Source organism: Epinephelus lanceolatus, chromosome 20 (genome assembly GCF_041903045.1).
Source record: "Epinephelus lanceolatus isolate andai-2023 chromosome 20, ASM4190304v1, whole genome shotgun sequence".
Lineage (NCBI taxonomy): Eukaryota > Metazoa > Chordata > Actinopteri > Perciformes > Serranidae > Epinephelus > Epinephelus lanceolatus.
Window position 1 is genome coordinate 18,178,257 of NC_135753.1, and position 14,621 is coordinate 18,192,877.

The 14,621-nt window shown below is 39.2% G+C and overlaps 1 protein-coding gene across 3 annotated transcripts in view; it reads left to right on the forward strand.

Moving 5' to 3' along the window:
- esyt2b (extended synaptotagmin-like protein 2b) overlaps positions 1–13,429 on the forward strand; it is a 57,499-nt gene extending 44,070 nt beyond the window's left edge. For all 3 annotated transcript variants that reach the window (XM_033638734.2, XM_033638735.2, XM_033638736.2), the window contains 8 exons: positions 2,261–2,347; positions 4,093–4,242; positions 9,454–9,806; positions 10,164–10,262; positions 10,548–10,679; positions 12,018–12,123; positions 12,233–12,282; positions 12,383–13,429. In XM_033638734.2, coding sequence (XP_033494625.1) covers positions 2,261–2,347; positions 4,093–4,242; positions 9,454–9,806; positions 10,164–10,262; positions 10,548–10,679; positions 12,018–12,123; positions 12,233–12,282; positions 12,383–12,455 — 1,050 coding nt within the window. In that variant the 3' untranslated portion in view covers positions 12,456–13,429. The remainder of the gene's footprint in view (positions 1–2,260; positions 2,348–4,092; positions 4,243–9,453; positions 9,807–10,163; positions 10,263–10,547; positions 10,680–12,017; positions 12,124–12,232; positions 12,283–12,382) is intronic.
- The last annotated feature ends 1,192 nt before the right edge of the window (positions 13,430–14,621 follow it).

A 14,621-nucleotide genomic window follows, 5' to 3' on the forward strand; every position in this document is an offset into this window, starting at 1 on the left:
CAACGGACACAAGGTGACAGCGTGGGTAGTTATGACTGTACTCCGCTTAACGCTGTCATAACCGTAGAGGAAGTGTGAGGCACTCCACAGGTGTGTCACCAGCCCAGCTGCCTTGGAGGCCGTTCTGTTGTCCTCGTGTTCCCTCTGTACTACTCGGGTCCTTCCAGTGATGTTCAGCTCCTCCTGAACGCAGCAGAGCAGGGAAGTTTGCACAACTATTGTAATCCTAGGTATTTTTCTTCTTTCTTCTTCCGAGGAAATCATACTTCCCATGGGTGAAAACTCACCAAACTTTGCACAAAGGTCCAGTCTCATGCCAGATATCCTCAGCTGTAAACTCAAGCCAATAGTCCTGATTGTGGGCGCTACAGCAAGCGTCTAAAGTTCAAAACTTTGAAAATTCATAACAAATCAACCATACGTGCTACAACTTCACAACTTTCATCAAACTGTAGCCCCAATACTGAAGAAACATTCAAACCTATTAAAAATTATTCATCACTCTGTTTTTTTTCAAAAACTGTAAAACTTCTTAAACCTATCTCCTCCCACAATTTTTGCTCAATTGACACCAAACTTGCTACACAGCATCTTCAGACTGTCATACAAAAACTAAGTTTCTCAGATTTTTGATTTATCAAAAATTGAGCCTACAGTGCATCAAAATGTTTGACTGTAAACGGTACTGTAAACATATACATGCAAATTCTTGCTAAATAAATCTTCAATGTTCATGACAAAAAAATGACAAAATTCTAGAGTCATGGTAGATGATGTGTGGCAAATTTCATAATTTTATCTCAAAAACTGAATTTTTGACAGCATTTTGAATTTTGCTCTAATGTCAACAATTGGAGTCAATGTAAAAATGGCAATTTTAAATATCAGTTTTTCAATTATGGAGCAAATCAATCAAATCAAATCAAAGCAAATCAAATTGTTACAAACAAATTACCACCATCTCCATGCTGTCTAGATGCAATATGTGTATTTTCAGATTTTTGTCTTAATAACTGAATTTTTTACAGTGGTTTCAAATCTGCCTTTCCATGCACGGATGGCTGCTTTCCTACACAACAGTGAATGGCTTACTCAATTTGTGAAGCCACTCTTGAGTTGCTACTTGCCAATTAGCTCAGAGCGGTAGATGACCGTCTTAGGTTCCAGAGGTTGCTCAGAATTGCCTAAAAATGCCCGGACCCGACCCATCGCTGCGCAGCAGCTATAATGTTTGAATAGAGTTTGAATCTGATATGTTTAAAAAAAATGCCAGGCAAGTAGGCCAAGAAGAAAAAAAAGGTATTATGGGTCCTTGAAAAGTCATGGAAAAGTTTTCAGATTTTGTCCATAAGGATGTTTGGGAACCCTGAATTGTGTAATGTAATTGTCGACAGTTGAGGGTGTATTGTGATACCTGTCTTCACGTGAAGCGGTTTTGTGTGTATTTTATGATCTTTCCATCTATTCAAACAAGGCACCGTGGTCACTGAATACATCCAACATTGTGTATTTGTTTCTCAACACCCTCATTTTAACTACTCAAGTAACAGTTCATATGTTTATTGCTGAAATGCACCTTGGGAGTCCTTGTTAACTTGTCACGTTTGTATCAAAGTCTTATTCACTCACGATTCAATTTCATACGCATTCAAGTCATTGTGTTACAGTGCTACAGTATAGTAGTAGTAGGGTTGTTGTCCTGCTGTATTGTCCTAGGGATGGGGGACTATGTATGTAAGAAAAGGGCCTTGAGTCCTACACTGTTCATTCAGTGTGTATGTGGACATTCTCATACACCCTTATAGCTGAAAAACCCTTTAACCTCATAGTCATTGTTCCATTTAAAATCCAATTTGCTTAAGTACAGAGGCAAAACTATGAAAAGCCTATCGCTGTCCTAATTCTTTATTCATGGAAACAAATCTTGCGGGGAAACTGGAAATTAATTCCTCATGAAAGTCAACAGAGCTAATTATGGTGTTTAAACACTTTATTGTATTAAGTAGAAAAAAGTAGATAATATACAAGAAAAATAACCAAAACATTCAATAAAAGTATATGATATTCAGTTTATAGTATCATTCTGAGAGTTTTAAGTATGTGATATTATGAGTCTACATTTAAGTTTGAGATACAACGCGTCCTAATGACTGAAGGGACCATTGACAGATGACTCCAGATAAATTGTGCTTTTAATTAAGCTGCTCTTTTGTGTCTCTTAATTAACAACTAACAAACGACCACCTGTCTGCCCATAAAGATTCGGCACAAGACCAAGGAGCCACTGTGGGAGGATTGTTTCTCATTCTTTGTCCACAATCCCAGGAGGCAGGAGCTCGAGGTGGAGGTAAAGCTGCATAACCACTCGTTTAAATGTTTCATAAGATCATGCACAAAGTGGTGGAAGTAACGGTCTTGTCTTAAAGGGACAATTCACCCCAAAATAAAAAAATACATGTTTTTTCCTCTTACTTGTAGTGCTGTTTATCAGTCTAGATTGTTCTGGTGTGAGTTGCCGAATGTTGGAGATATCGACCTTAGAGATGTCTGCCTTCTTTTGAATATAATGGAACTAAATGGCACTCAGCATTTGGTGCTCAGAGCCATAAAAAAGGAAAACATACTGTTTTCCTCCTGCCAATCATATCACAGTACAGAGGGAAGCTGTATCTAATGCCAGGCCTCCTAGCAAGTTTCAAGTTTATTTCATGTATATATATCACTTTAAAAAACAAAACAGGTTTTGCATTAAACAAGATTAAAATAAAAGGAGGTTAAACACAATTTAAACCCAGGGAATCAAATGAAAGTTGTAAAACAGGTCAAACACAATTAAAAGCCAGAGATTAAAACATTAAAGATTAAAAGCATCAACAGACTCAGCCTGTCTAACGGCCTCTACGAGGAGCAGCTACAGAAAAAGCCCCCTCACTGACCTTTCCTTTCCACAAACTGGGCGCAGCTGACATGCCACAGTGGGTGGATGTGAGTGGTCAGGTGGTGGTGTACGGGATGAGGTGCAAGACCATGGAGAGGTTTTTAGATAATTCAAAGGATTTTGAAGTCTATCCCGAAAGCAACAGGGAGCCAGTGTAAACATGCAAAGATAGCGGTCATGTGATGTCATTTCTTAGACTGTGTTAAGAACCATGCAGCAGTGTTTTGAATTAGTTGTAAATGTGAGATAGTAGCCTTGGAAATGCTTACGTAGAGGGAGTTACAGTACTTCAGCCAGGATGATATTAGTGCATGAATAACTCCTTCTGGATAAGACGGTGAAAGGAAATCCCCAAATTTGGAGGTAGTTCTTAGCTGGAAGGAGCTTGACCTGACAACGGAATTTACCTGCCTGTTAAACTTAGATTGCCATCAAATGAAACACCCAAGTTCTTAGCATGGGGTCTGACACAGGTGATTAATGTTTTGGGCAATAACAGTGGTATTATGTGGGGGGGGCAAAGAGCAGGATCACTGTCTTGTCCTCATTTAGCTGCAAGGAATTATAAGCCAACCAGTCTTTAATGTCTCAGAGGCAGTTTTGTAGTAGAGTTAAGTCGACCTGATTTTGGGAGTTGAAGGGGAGGTAGATCTGAGTATCACCTATGTAGAAGTGAAAAGAGATTTTTCCCAGCACTACAGAGCCAGCTAACGTTACAACTCAGCTGAGGAGGAGGTCATTAGTCTTTACATCTTGAGCTGTCATGGGCCTCTCGTCCACGAGTAGATTCCATCAACATGGTGATACGATTGACAGGTGCAGTTTGTCAGAAAGGAAATAGTTCCTACATGAAAGTGCTCACCACACTGTCTGTGGATTATCTTCAGTAACCAGGTCATGATTTCTGGAAAGAATTTCTCAAATGTATATGTATTTTTTCAGTGCTTTTATCACCACAAGCTGAGTGCCATCTAGTTGCATTATATTCAAGAGAAAGCAGACATCCCTACGGTCGATATCTCAAACACTCAGCAACTCACACCAAAACAATCTAGCTTGATAAATAGCACTTAAGGTAAGAGGAACAATACGTATTTTTGATTTTGCAGTGAACTGTGCCTTCATAGCTGATCCTCTCCTTTCTTATCACACAGGTAAAAGATGACAAGAACAAATGCACCCTGGGTAATTTGACGGTGCCTTTGAGCAGCCTGTTGGAGGAGGAGGACATGACGCTGACGCAGTGCTTTCCTCTCAGGAACTCCGGTCCCAGCTCCACTATCAAACTAAAGATGGCCCTGAGGGTAAAGATGGACTACAGCACTTCTCACTGTCCTGTCTGCATTAGTGATGGAAGACTTATTCATTTCAGGCCAAGAAAACCAGAACAGATGTTCAAGATGTGCTGATTCAAACAGAATGAGTATCAGATTCAGTGACACAGTACATGGAGCTAATGTTGCGACAAAGCAAGTGTTGCAGTGTCAACAATAATCTGAAAATTATTAATTGCATTTATAACATCTTACTATCTCAGATCAGTTCTAATTTGACCTCTGGCCTGCACCTTTAGTAGTAACTTGCTACAGCTAGATGTCAAGGTTTCTCCACAATGCTTGATTTCAGACAGAGGTAGAAAGAAGCAAGGTCCTCATTTCTCGCTCGGAACCATCAGTTTTTTTCTGACAGTATTTTTTATCTAAAATTTACACCATGAATTACAGCCTTACATTCATATAATATATAACACAACATAAAACTGCTACATTGGTATAAACGAAGTAAAGTTATATTCAAAACAAGAATGCTCCTCCTGTTTTAATAGATGGTAATACAAAATTGAGTATATTAATTGCAATATATGCAAAAAATAAGAGGTCTACAAGCTTGGAAACTAAATTGTCCACAGAAATTAGTCATGCACTTGATCATCTATTAAACGTCCAGTGTATGTATTGGCAGAAATGGAATATAATATATGTTAAGCATGTTTTCTTTGGTGTATAATTACGTGAAAATAAGAACCCTTGTGTTTTCCATACCTTAGAATTACCTGTTTATATCAACATAGGGAGCAGGTCCTTGTCTATAGAGATCACCATGTTACTACAGTAGCCCAGAGCGGACAAATCAAACACTGGTTCTAGATAGGGCCATTCGTATTTTCACATCGGCCACCATACTTAGCAGCCCCTCCGCTACGAAAGCATTGGAAAAACACAGAATTTTTCAACGTGAAACTGCTTTATTCAGTGTTTTTACTGGTTTAAATCAATTGGTTCATTTGTTTTGGAGAGAAACAGACCTCTGCGGATAATTCTGCTCCCAGTAAAAACCTCCTGAACAATGAACACTGAAGGAAAACTAACCAGGAGAAGTTTCAGCTGGTCGCAATCTGCAATTCTCACCACCAGCTGTCATGAAATCCCCCTAAATCTTACACACTGTTCCTTTAAATCTTAAACCTTGACGTAATTAATGAACGCCACCATATATTTTCAAATATATACTGTTTAGCCATTAAAATGTAAGTAATCCTTTTAACAGAAGGCTCGCTAACATACATCTTATCCGTTGAGTAGAGCTTGATCTGAGAGTCTTTTTCTGAGGTCAATAAATTCTCATTTATTTTTACTTTAATTATGTTTCTCTGGATATCAGCCTAACAGTAAAAGCTTTGGGTCCAGTAAGATTTGTTTTGAAATAATCTTCTCAATTACAGCTCTCACTTCTTTCCAGAATGTTATAGATTTTTTTGGCATTCATTTATTATCCCTAACAGCTCAGGGTTCAGGGTCGTGGGGGGCTGGAGCCTATCCCAGCTGGCACTGGGTGAGAGGCGGGGTACACTGTCACAGGGTTATGGAACATTGAGACTCCACTCAGAAGTACCCTGCTAGCCGGCAGGATCAATCTTGGCGACTTCTTGCTGTGAGGCAACAGTGCAAACTGCTGCACCACTGTGCCACCTCTCTTTGTGTCGCCAAATATAATGAAACAATGTTCCTCTGGTTTCCGTACATTTTGTGCAAATGTCTCCAATGTTTTTGTTATATCGATTTGATTCCACCAGTGACATAAATGTCTGCATTCAGTTTATACTGTATTAGTTTAAGACGTGCATTTATCATCAGCACAATCTGCTTTCCAATTTTCATCTGAAAGTTCTCCGACTACGTGGAGTTTGCATGTTCTCCACCTTCTCAGCATGACTTCTTCCCCCCACAGTCCAAAGACATGCAGGTTAGGTTAATTGGGGACTTTAAATTACCAGTAAGTGTGAATGTGAGTGTGAATGGTTGTCTCAGTGTGTCAGTCCTGTGATAGTCCTGTGTCCTGTACAGGGTGTACCTTGCCTTTCTCGAGTCAGCTGGGATTTGCTCCAGCCCCCTGTGCCTCTGAAAAGGATAAGCAGTTATGTATAATGAGTTTACCTTCCAGGCATTACATGTATAATGAGAATTTTCAGATGAATAACATGTCAGCAAATTTTAAAACCCTTTCATAAGCTGTCCTTTATCATCATTTTTGTCCAAAGGTGAATGTAGGGGGCTGGTACAAGCATTAGAACAGTTGATTTTGCTGGTTGAAATGTCAACTGTCTGCATCAGATTTTATTTATATTTAACCTTTGTGTAACCAGGAGAGTCCAAGGGACACCAGGAGACCTTTGTCAGTTGTAGGTTGTTGAAAAAACACTCTCACTGGCTGACTTTTTCATTTTTAGTTTCCAATTGACTAGTTTTGAAATGAATGAGAATATTCTAAAAGTAGTCCTAATTATGCACGTGATAGCTGCATGCATGATGTACTGCAAGAACACTGAGGCTTAAAATACATGACCCCGGCAGAAAGTCAGGATCTTGGCAGTGTACAGTGTTGACTATAGACCTGTATACAGTATTTGGAGTGTTGTATTACTGTTTTTGGGGACTTCATAGAGTTGAAGGTTGCTATACCCAAATTGAAAATACATACATTTATTAATCAAATTAAATAGAACTTAAAATGCTCTTGCTTCTCCCTAGTGGTGTGTGGCCATTTAGAGAGTTGGATGAATTTGCGATATCTCTCAGCTGAAATCTCACCGATACAATGACGGTGAATGTAATTTTGTTTGTGATACAGCATTATAAAAACATGAAATTCAGTCCACATCTACAGAACATAATGCACAGCTTTCAGTGGACCTTCTTCATAATGAAGAGATACTTACTATAAACACTCAGTATTGCTGTTACAAGATACAGATAAGGTATTATTGACTTTCTGTTTCTGACAAGAATAATTTCAGTTGCTGCCTAAAACCACAGAACAAGTAAAGTAAATCGTATTGCATTCATGACACTGACACAAAGAACATTCTCCATTATTGATTCGTCACAACTGATCAAATAAGAAAATGAATGCAGCCGTTTCAAATATTGACCCGCATTGAAATAGCTTTCCTGTATTGGATCACAACCAGCATATCAAGATTCACAACAGATATCCAAAAAGGAAAATTGCTTTACAGGCTTATTGACCTTTCTGGGACCAGAGGATAGAAGGATAGATAGATAAATCCATAATGACACATTTGGCTTTACTAACACCCTCAAAGATATAGATGTTTTTCAGCAGTATCAGCAGTTTTAAGATGATTTTTCAAGGAAGGATTAGTCACTGTGACCACACAGTTTTTAAACCGGTTGAGTACTTTAGTGGCTCTAAGGTTGTATTTAAAGCCACCAACGTAACCAAATCCCCTTTGAAAAACCTTTTTTGTGGAGTTAAAAGGGCGGATCCATCTGGGTTCTTTAGCCGCTAGCAAGAAGCAGTGACATAGGTTAGAGCAGTGATTGCTGCTAATGCTAAAAGGGTTAGTTCAGATTTTTTAAAGTGCCGTTGTATAAAGCAGAGTCCTGCATTAGGTTTGGTACCGAGCAGACAACCCACAGAAAAGGTGATGATTTGCAGGTTGTATTTTGTCTTGATTTTATTTCCAGGTTCATGCTGGGTGAAAAAAAGAACACGGGGGTCAGACTGTGGGTGTTGGAGGATAACTATACCAAAATAAATTAATAATAATAATTTAACTTAGGGCGCACCTTTGCCTCGCCGCAAGAGGGTTCAGGGTTTGAACCTGGCAGCGGGCAATGACCTTTCTATGCGGAATTTGCATGTTCTCCTTATGTCAGCGTGGGTTTTCTCTGGGTACTCCGGCTTCCTCCAACAATCCAAAGACATGCAGGTTAATTGGTGACTCTAAATTGTCCGTAGGTGTGAATGTGAGTGTGAATGGTTGTCTGTCTCTATGTGTCAGCCCTGTGATAGTCTGGTGACCTGTCCAGGGTGTACCCTGTCTCTTGTCCAATGTCAGCTGGGATAGGCTCCAGACCCCTGTGACCCCCAACAGGATAAGTGGTTACAGATATTGAATTTATGAATAATGAAGAATTTAATTTATTGTTTTGACATTTAATCCTCTGACTGCTGAATATGCGTGTCGGCTCTGTCGTCTGTGCCAGCTGGAATATAAAAGCCACTTCAATCAAGTGCGTTATTGCAGTCATGTTAACTGTGGATATGTGCTGCTCAAAACAAAAAATGTTCATTTAAATACATTTCCACTACCTGGAGCTCGTATAAACGGAGCCTGGGTTTGTTGAAGGTGACAGTGCTGTGTGGGCTGAGAAAGCCATGTGTAAGTAAGATAAAGGAGGTTGTTGGGTCGGTGTGGGGAGCAGTGAGAGCTGGCATTAGGGGAGTGTCTCTGGGACACCAGAGATCACTGTCTAGTCTCCTGTAGGTGTTGTGGGACCAACTAGACGAAACACTGGTGAAAGGAAGTTCCCACCTGATGACCCCAAAGACAAGTTAGTTATCACTGCTCACTGGTCAGTATAATACCGATCTTTACCTTACCGTCAAAACAAACAAATGACAAAAACAGTAATTTTACCTCACAGAACACAGGAGTTGCTGATCTACCACTGCCTTCATTGGTTAGTTTATGTGTGTCATTGTGGAACTTTCAAATCAAACTAATGTGGCGTCCACAGCAGCACGTTGCTTAGCCTCCGTGTCGGTTAGTGGGTTAGAGAAATATAGCTAATTTCAACGATCAATAACTCACAATTCTGAAAGAAGGCTTGGCTCAGTCATGAAGAGGCACATCAGGGAGGTTAGAGCGTTTACTTGTAGCAACTTTACCATGCGGAAACCTACATCTGGTCACATGTGCTTGAGAGAATAGCATTTGAAGCTAAAATATACAGACTTTGCCAAAATTTGAATGTTTGAATTTGAGAACGCAAGAAACACTACTGGGAAGCTACAGAATGTATATTAAACTAAAACATATATATTGGACGTGCCCTTTAAGAAAATTAGGAAGATATTTTACTTGAGTTGCCGTACTTAAACAGGAAATAGCCAGAGTAAAATCCTATAAATTAGTCAGATTATTATTCCAGTGCTTTGCTGTAGTTCTTCTTCATTATTCTCAGTGATGTTGTCCTGTCTCTCTGTAGATCCTGTCCCTGGAAAAGCAGGTCTCCTCAGACCAGCCCTCCTCCGTCCAGGTCAGGAAGTCCAGTGTGCCGCAGCCGTCCACAGCCCCCATCCCGAGACGATCTGTTTCAGATTCCCCGCTGCCTCCACCCACGCCTCCTCCACCTATAGACGCTTCCACCCTCACCCTCCAACACAGGGACGGCGAGCCGTACTCAGCCAGCCCTCTCCGCAGTCTCTCCAACCTCAGCACCTCCATGTCTAGTTCCCAGAAACACCTGCCTCACAAGGAGTCCACACCCAGCCTGGCCTCGGATATCTCGCTGCCCTTCGCCACTTTGGAGCTCCAGCAACGGCTCCGTCAGCTGCAGAAGTAAATGGCACAAGTGATATATTGCTTTTTTATAACTGTTGACCACCTAGTGTTCCTGTCATTGAGCTGTTGCTGTTTGTTTAGCTGTTTATTTAAAAGGAACCATGTGCAGTTTAAAACAAAGATGGCAGCATTTGATGCACTGAACTAGAGGATCTCATTGGTTTTCAGTTTATTTGTGTAATTTAAATTCTGCAGTCGCCTCTGAAAGAATGCCATCTTGACTCTTTTTTTCTAGAAGATGCATCTTTATGAATCTTTTATCTGACTACCTTTAGAACTATCCATCTGTCCCTGCTGTATAATTTAAGTGCAGTCTCTAGAAGTGACACTGAAGTACTCTGGTGTGTTTTATAGCGGCTCGGCCCCCAGCCAGTACCCCCTGGGTGAGGTCCAACTGACTGTCCGACACAGCTCCCAGAGGAACAAACTCATTGTGGTGGCGCACGCCTGCCGGTGAGGTCCACAACGGCCATCATACCATGCATCTAAATTTGTTTTCTGAGAGATATATTGTGGACTTGTTTGAAGGTGGTCTCGTTTTCAAGGACTGTTACCAACTCATTTGTGTTTTTGGCCCAAGTCTCGCTCATTTATAATAATTTGTGGGTAGTGAGTCGTCAGTATTCCTCTTGCTTTCTGTAGAGCCACAAACATTTAAGAATAAACAGGCACCTTTAATCTAAGCAACATGTGACTGGCAACATGTGAGTGAAACAATTTTGTCCTGTGTGTCTTCAGTAACTTGATAGCCTTCACCAAAGACGGCTCGGATCCCTTCATCCGCCTGTACTTGCTGCCTGACAAGAGCCGGACGGGGAGGAGGAAGACCAGCACAATGAAGAGGACCCTTAACCCTGTTTATGATCAAACGTGGGTTTAGATATTATTACTAACTCGTGCTTAAAGATTTGTCAGTGGCATGTTTGTTACCTAAAAAGTATGACTATCAGATTTGTGCTGCAGCTCTCAGGCTTCTCACTTGTGCCTTTTTCCTGAAGGTTTATAGGTTTTTGAATAGGGTTAATGTTTGTAGTTAGAACATTATTATGTTAATGCAAAAGCTGGTGTTTAGTTTTCATTGTTAACCTTTATTAAGATCAGGGGTGTCTTAAGGTCTTTCTTAGATATATTCAAACATTCAAGGGTAACTTAGGGATTTTTGCAACCTTATTTTCACATCTTTTTGTGTCTAAGTAACTAATGGAGACAACAAGTTATGAAACTGGTCCATTATTGAGTGAGAACACTGCAGCTTGCAGTGGTGAAACAAGCTGCAACATAACCACTCGCGGCATTTGTGCACCCTCAATGTACGTCCACTTAAAGTGCTTGTTTTTGCCACTGACAGGCTCAGATTGGTAAAATAAGTGTCAGACAACATTATGGAACAGATCCCCATAGACAGAGACCTTTTGTTAAAGAGTAAGATCCTTTTTTTAAACGAGAAAGCTCAGAAATCACTTTCCCCAAACCAACCAAACTCCATTTAAATAAACAGTGATTTTAGAGTGCATAGAGCCTGTATATTTTCACATCCTCCTGAGTGAATTGAGAGTTTATTTCAACCAAACCAGGGGTGATGATGGTTGAAACAGTGTAAAGATGAACCAAGACGGCTTTTGCAAGTTTTAGTTTGTTTTTATCAAGTTTGAATGAAGTGTGTTTTATGATGATAAAAATTACTGTTTTTTTCAATGGAGTCTGGTGGCTTTGGTGATAGTAATTTCAGGCTGTGTTAAACAAAAAGGATCTTATGCTTTAATAAAAAGGTCAATCTCAGCAGGTATCGTTTACATAATGTTGTCAGACACTTAAAATAACAATCTGAGCCTGTCATTGGCAAAATGAAACACTTTTAGTTGATGTAAATTGATGGCGCACAATTGCCCCAAGGGGTTACATTGCAGCCTGTTTCAGTCTTGCTCAATGCTGGGCCAATTTCAAAAATAGTTGTTCCCATTAGCCACTTGGACGCAAAAACATGACAACATAGGGTTCATGTTGAAAAATACCAGTTACCCTTTAAAAGCTTGATGCAAATCAAACACAGAAAGCACATCTAGGGTGCGACTGTGTAATATTTCATTCCAAATTTTTAATAACTATTGATGAAAATGTCTCATGTTTTAAACAAATTAAGCCTTTTTATTTGATGAATAACTCTGTGGTAGATTGGTATCATAAAATCTATTTAATGTGTGTGTGCAGGTTTGAGTTTAGTGTATCTATGGTGGAGCTCCACAGGAGAACTCTGGATGTAGCAGTGAAGAACGGCGGGAGCATCCTGTCCAAACACAAAGGGCTTTTAGGAAAGGTAATGTCTGTCTGTTTTTATGTATAACCTACAGCAGCAGATTCACTCCCACTGATGCTCATATACCATAAACTTAATGTTTCTTTTGCTGTTTTGTCCAAAATCTTAGGTGCTGGTAGATTTAAGTGGAGAGGATATATCAAAAGGATGGACACAGTGGTAAGCTTGTGTTTTATTTTTGCCCTGTGCAGCACTGAGTGATAATAAACAGCCTGTTTTAGTGCTTAAATATATATATTTTTGTTGTTTTCTCTTGCAGGTATGAGCTGAGTGAAGATGGAGTGTCGTCTCAAAGCATCAGAAGCATTCAAGACTCCCTCAACTCATTGTGAAATCACCTCTCTGCTGTAATATAGTGATCTTGTTAATATAAGGGCACATCATTTTGTTGTATCCATGTACACTTTTCATATAGTTTACAGGACTTATTTCAGCATGCAACAACTTTTTCAAGCATTTCCAATCATTGTTTCCATCCACGATTTCATGACGGTGATGGGAGGATGTTGTAAGATATTGTAATGCGTTGAAACACTAACTGCCTTGTCTCTGTTTAAGTGTTTTATGTAAATAGCAAGTCGCTGATATATAAGAATTTGCAGGGGTATTCATGGCATTATATTTCCTCGAGAGGAATTATATTGAAATCTGTCAAAACTGTTATTGCTTTCTGTCCCGTTTGTTTGAATGTGACAAAGTGTGTTCTGTTGTCTGAGAAAACTTTAACCAAAGGAACAGAAACAATCACAAACGTAGGCTTTAGTAGCAGAGCAGGCTTGACTTTGAACATTTTTTTGTCATGCAGTGTTATTTGATTGTTTACCTCTTATTGTTCTTTATGCTTGATTACAAACATGGAATGCACATATGCAAGGAATAAAATGATTGCTCTGCAAATGTTACGAGGACTCTGTGCAATACTGGATGTTAATGAGGAGCTGGGGGCATTTTAGGGCTATGAACAAGTGCTGTATAATATGAAGGATACTTGAATTAGGGTTTGATGGATGTTCAAACCAAACGCAAGTCGAACAAACTGAATAAAATGAGCAGCGACGGCAGTTATTGCGTTTCCTGAGCGGGGCTGCCACAACTTGTTGTGAAGATGACACAGCTATGTCGTAAGGCCTGTACATGTTTTGCCATGCAGTCATAACTGTGTGTTGGAGGTTTTTAAATAAGTTTGTTGTTATCTATCCTGTGCCTTAAAAAACCTGCTATGTAATTTTTGCCTTCTTAATGTTATTATTTTGAATGATATGATGCCTCGTGGGTTTTGAGGAATAAATGGTTTCTCTTGTGAAAATGGTCTCACTTGTTTGCTTGTCTTTTAATTTGGTCTGTTCAGCCACAAAGAATATGAATTATTACCACTTTCAAAACAATATATATTCAGTGGTTAAAAAACTCAGATCATTTAGTGAAGTAAAAGGAAACGATAAAACTGTAGAAGTACTGTTTTACAAGCAAGTTTTTTTGTTTTGTTTTCGTGTTACTTAATGGATAACTTAAGCATTTTTCAACCTGGGCCCTATTTCCCCTTGTCAGTTGATCAAAGACACTGATGTGAACAATTTTTGAAATCGGTCTAGAGCTGACCGCAGCCAGCAGCCGCTGAATAAGCTGCAATGGAGTCACACAGGGCAATTAAACATTGTTACTGTAAAGTGTCTCTTTACCTTTCACTTGATCTGATCGGTTTGTTATTGCCTCGTTTAGCAGATGTCTCTTTTAATTTACACGGGGAAATGGGTCCAGGGTGAAAAATGTTGATGGTATCTTTTAAACATGGCAGTAAGTAAGTTACTCAGGAGAATATGCTAAGCTAAAGGGTAGGTCTAATAAGCTTAAGCTTCAGCCTACACCTTTTTGAACTGTTTTTGTTTGTTTTTGCTATTAGTTTAAAACTCCTTGATTAAGGACCAAAAAAATATAACTAACTGATTAAATAAATGAGCTGCTTGAAAGATGTTACCTAAGTAAAAGTACAAAAGTATCAGTGTCAAAATATACTCAAATTTCCCAAAGTAAAAGTATTCATCATGCAGAATGACCCATTTCAGAAAAATATATATTATATTATGGATTATAATCACTGATCGATTTAATACTGCAGCTGGTAATTTTAAATACTTTATATACTGCCATGTACCTTAAATTATAATAATGTATCATATTTCAGTAGTTATTTAGGCTATATTTTGTATTAATCTGAATCTGTAAAGTCACTAGAAACCAAATTTATCAAATAAAGTAAAGTAAAAGTCGCTTGAAATGGAATTACTCAAAAAAAGCACCTCAAACAGAGTATTTGAGTTAATTTTATACTTTTCACCAACTGTAAACCATTTGTAGATTGGTGCTGAAGTGCCCCTGGGCAAAATTCAGAATTCAACCTTGCTTGCAGCATAATTTCCTGTCAGGATTGGGTGTAATCGATAAAATAGATTTCCTACAGAATAAATAAAATCACGTGTGCAGCAACAGTGTAAAGCTCT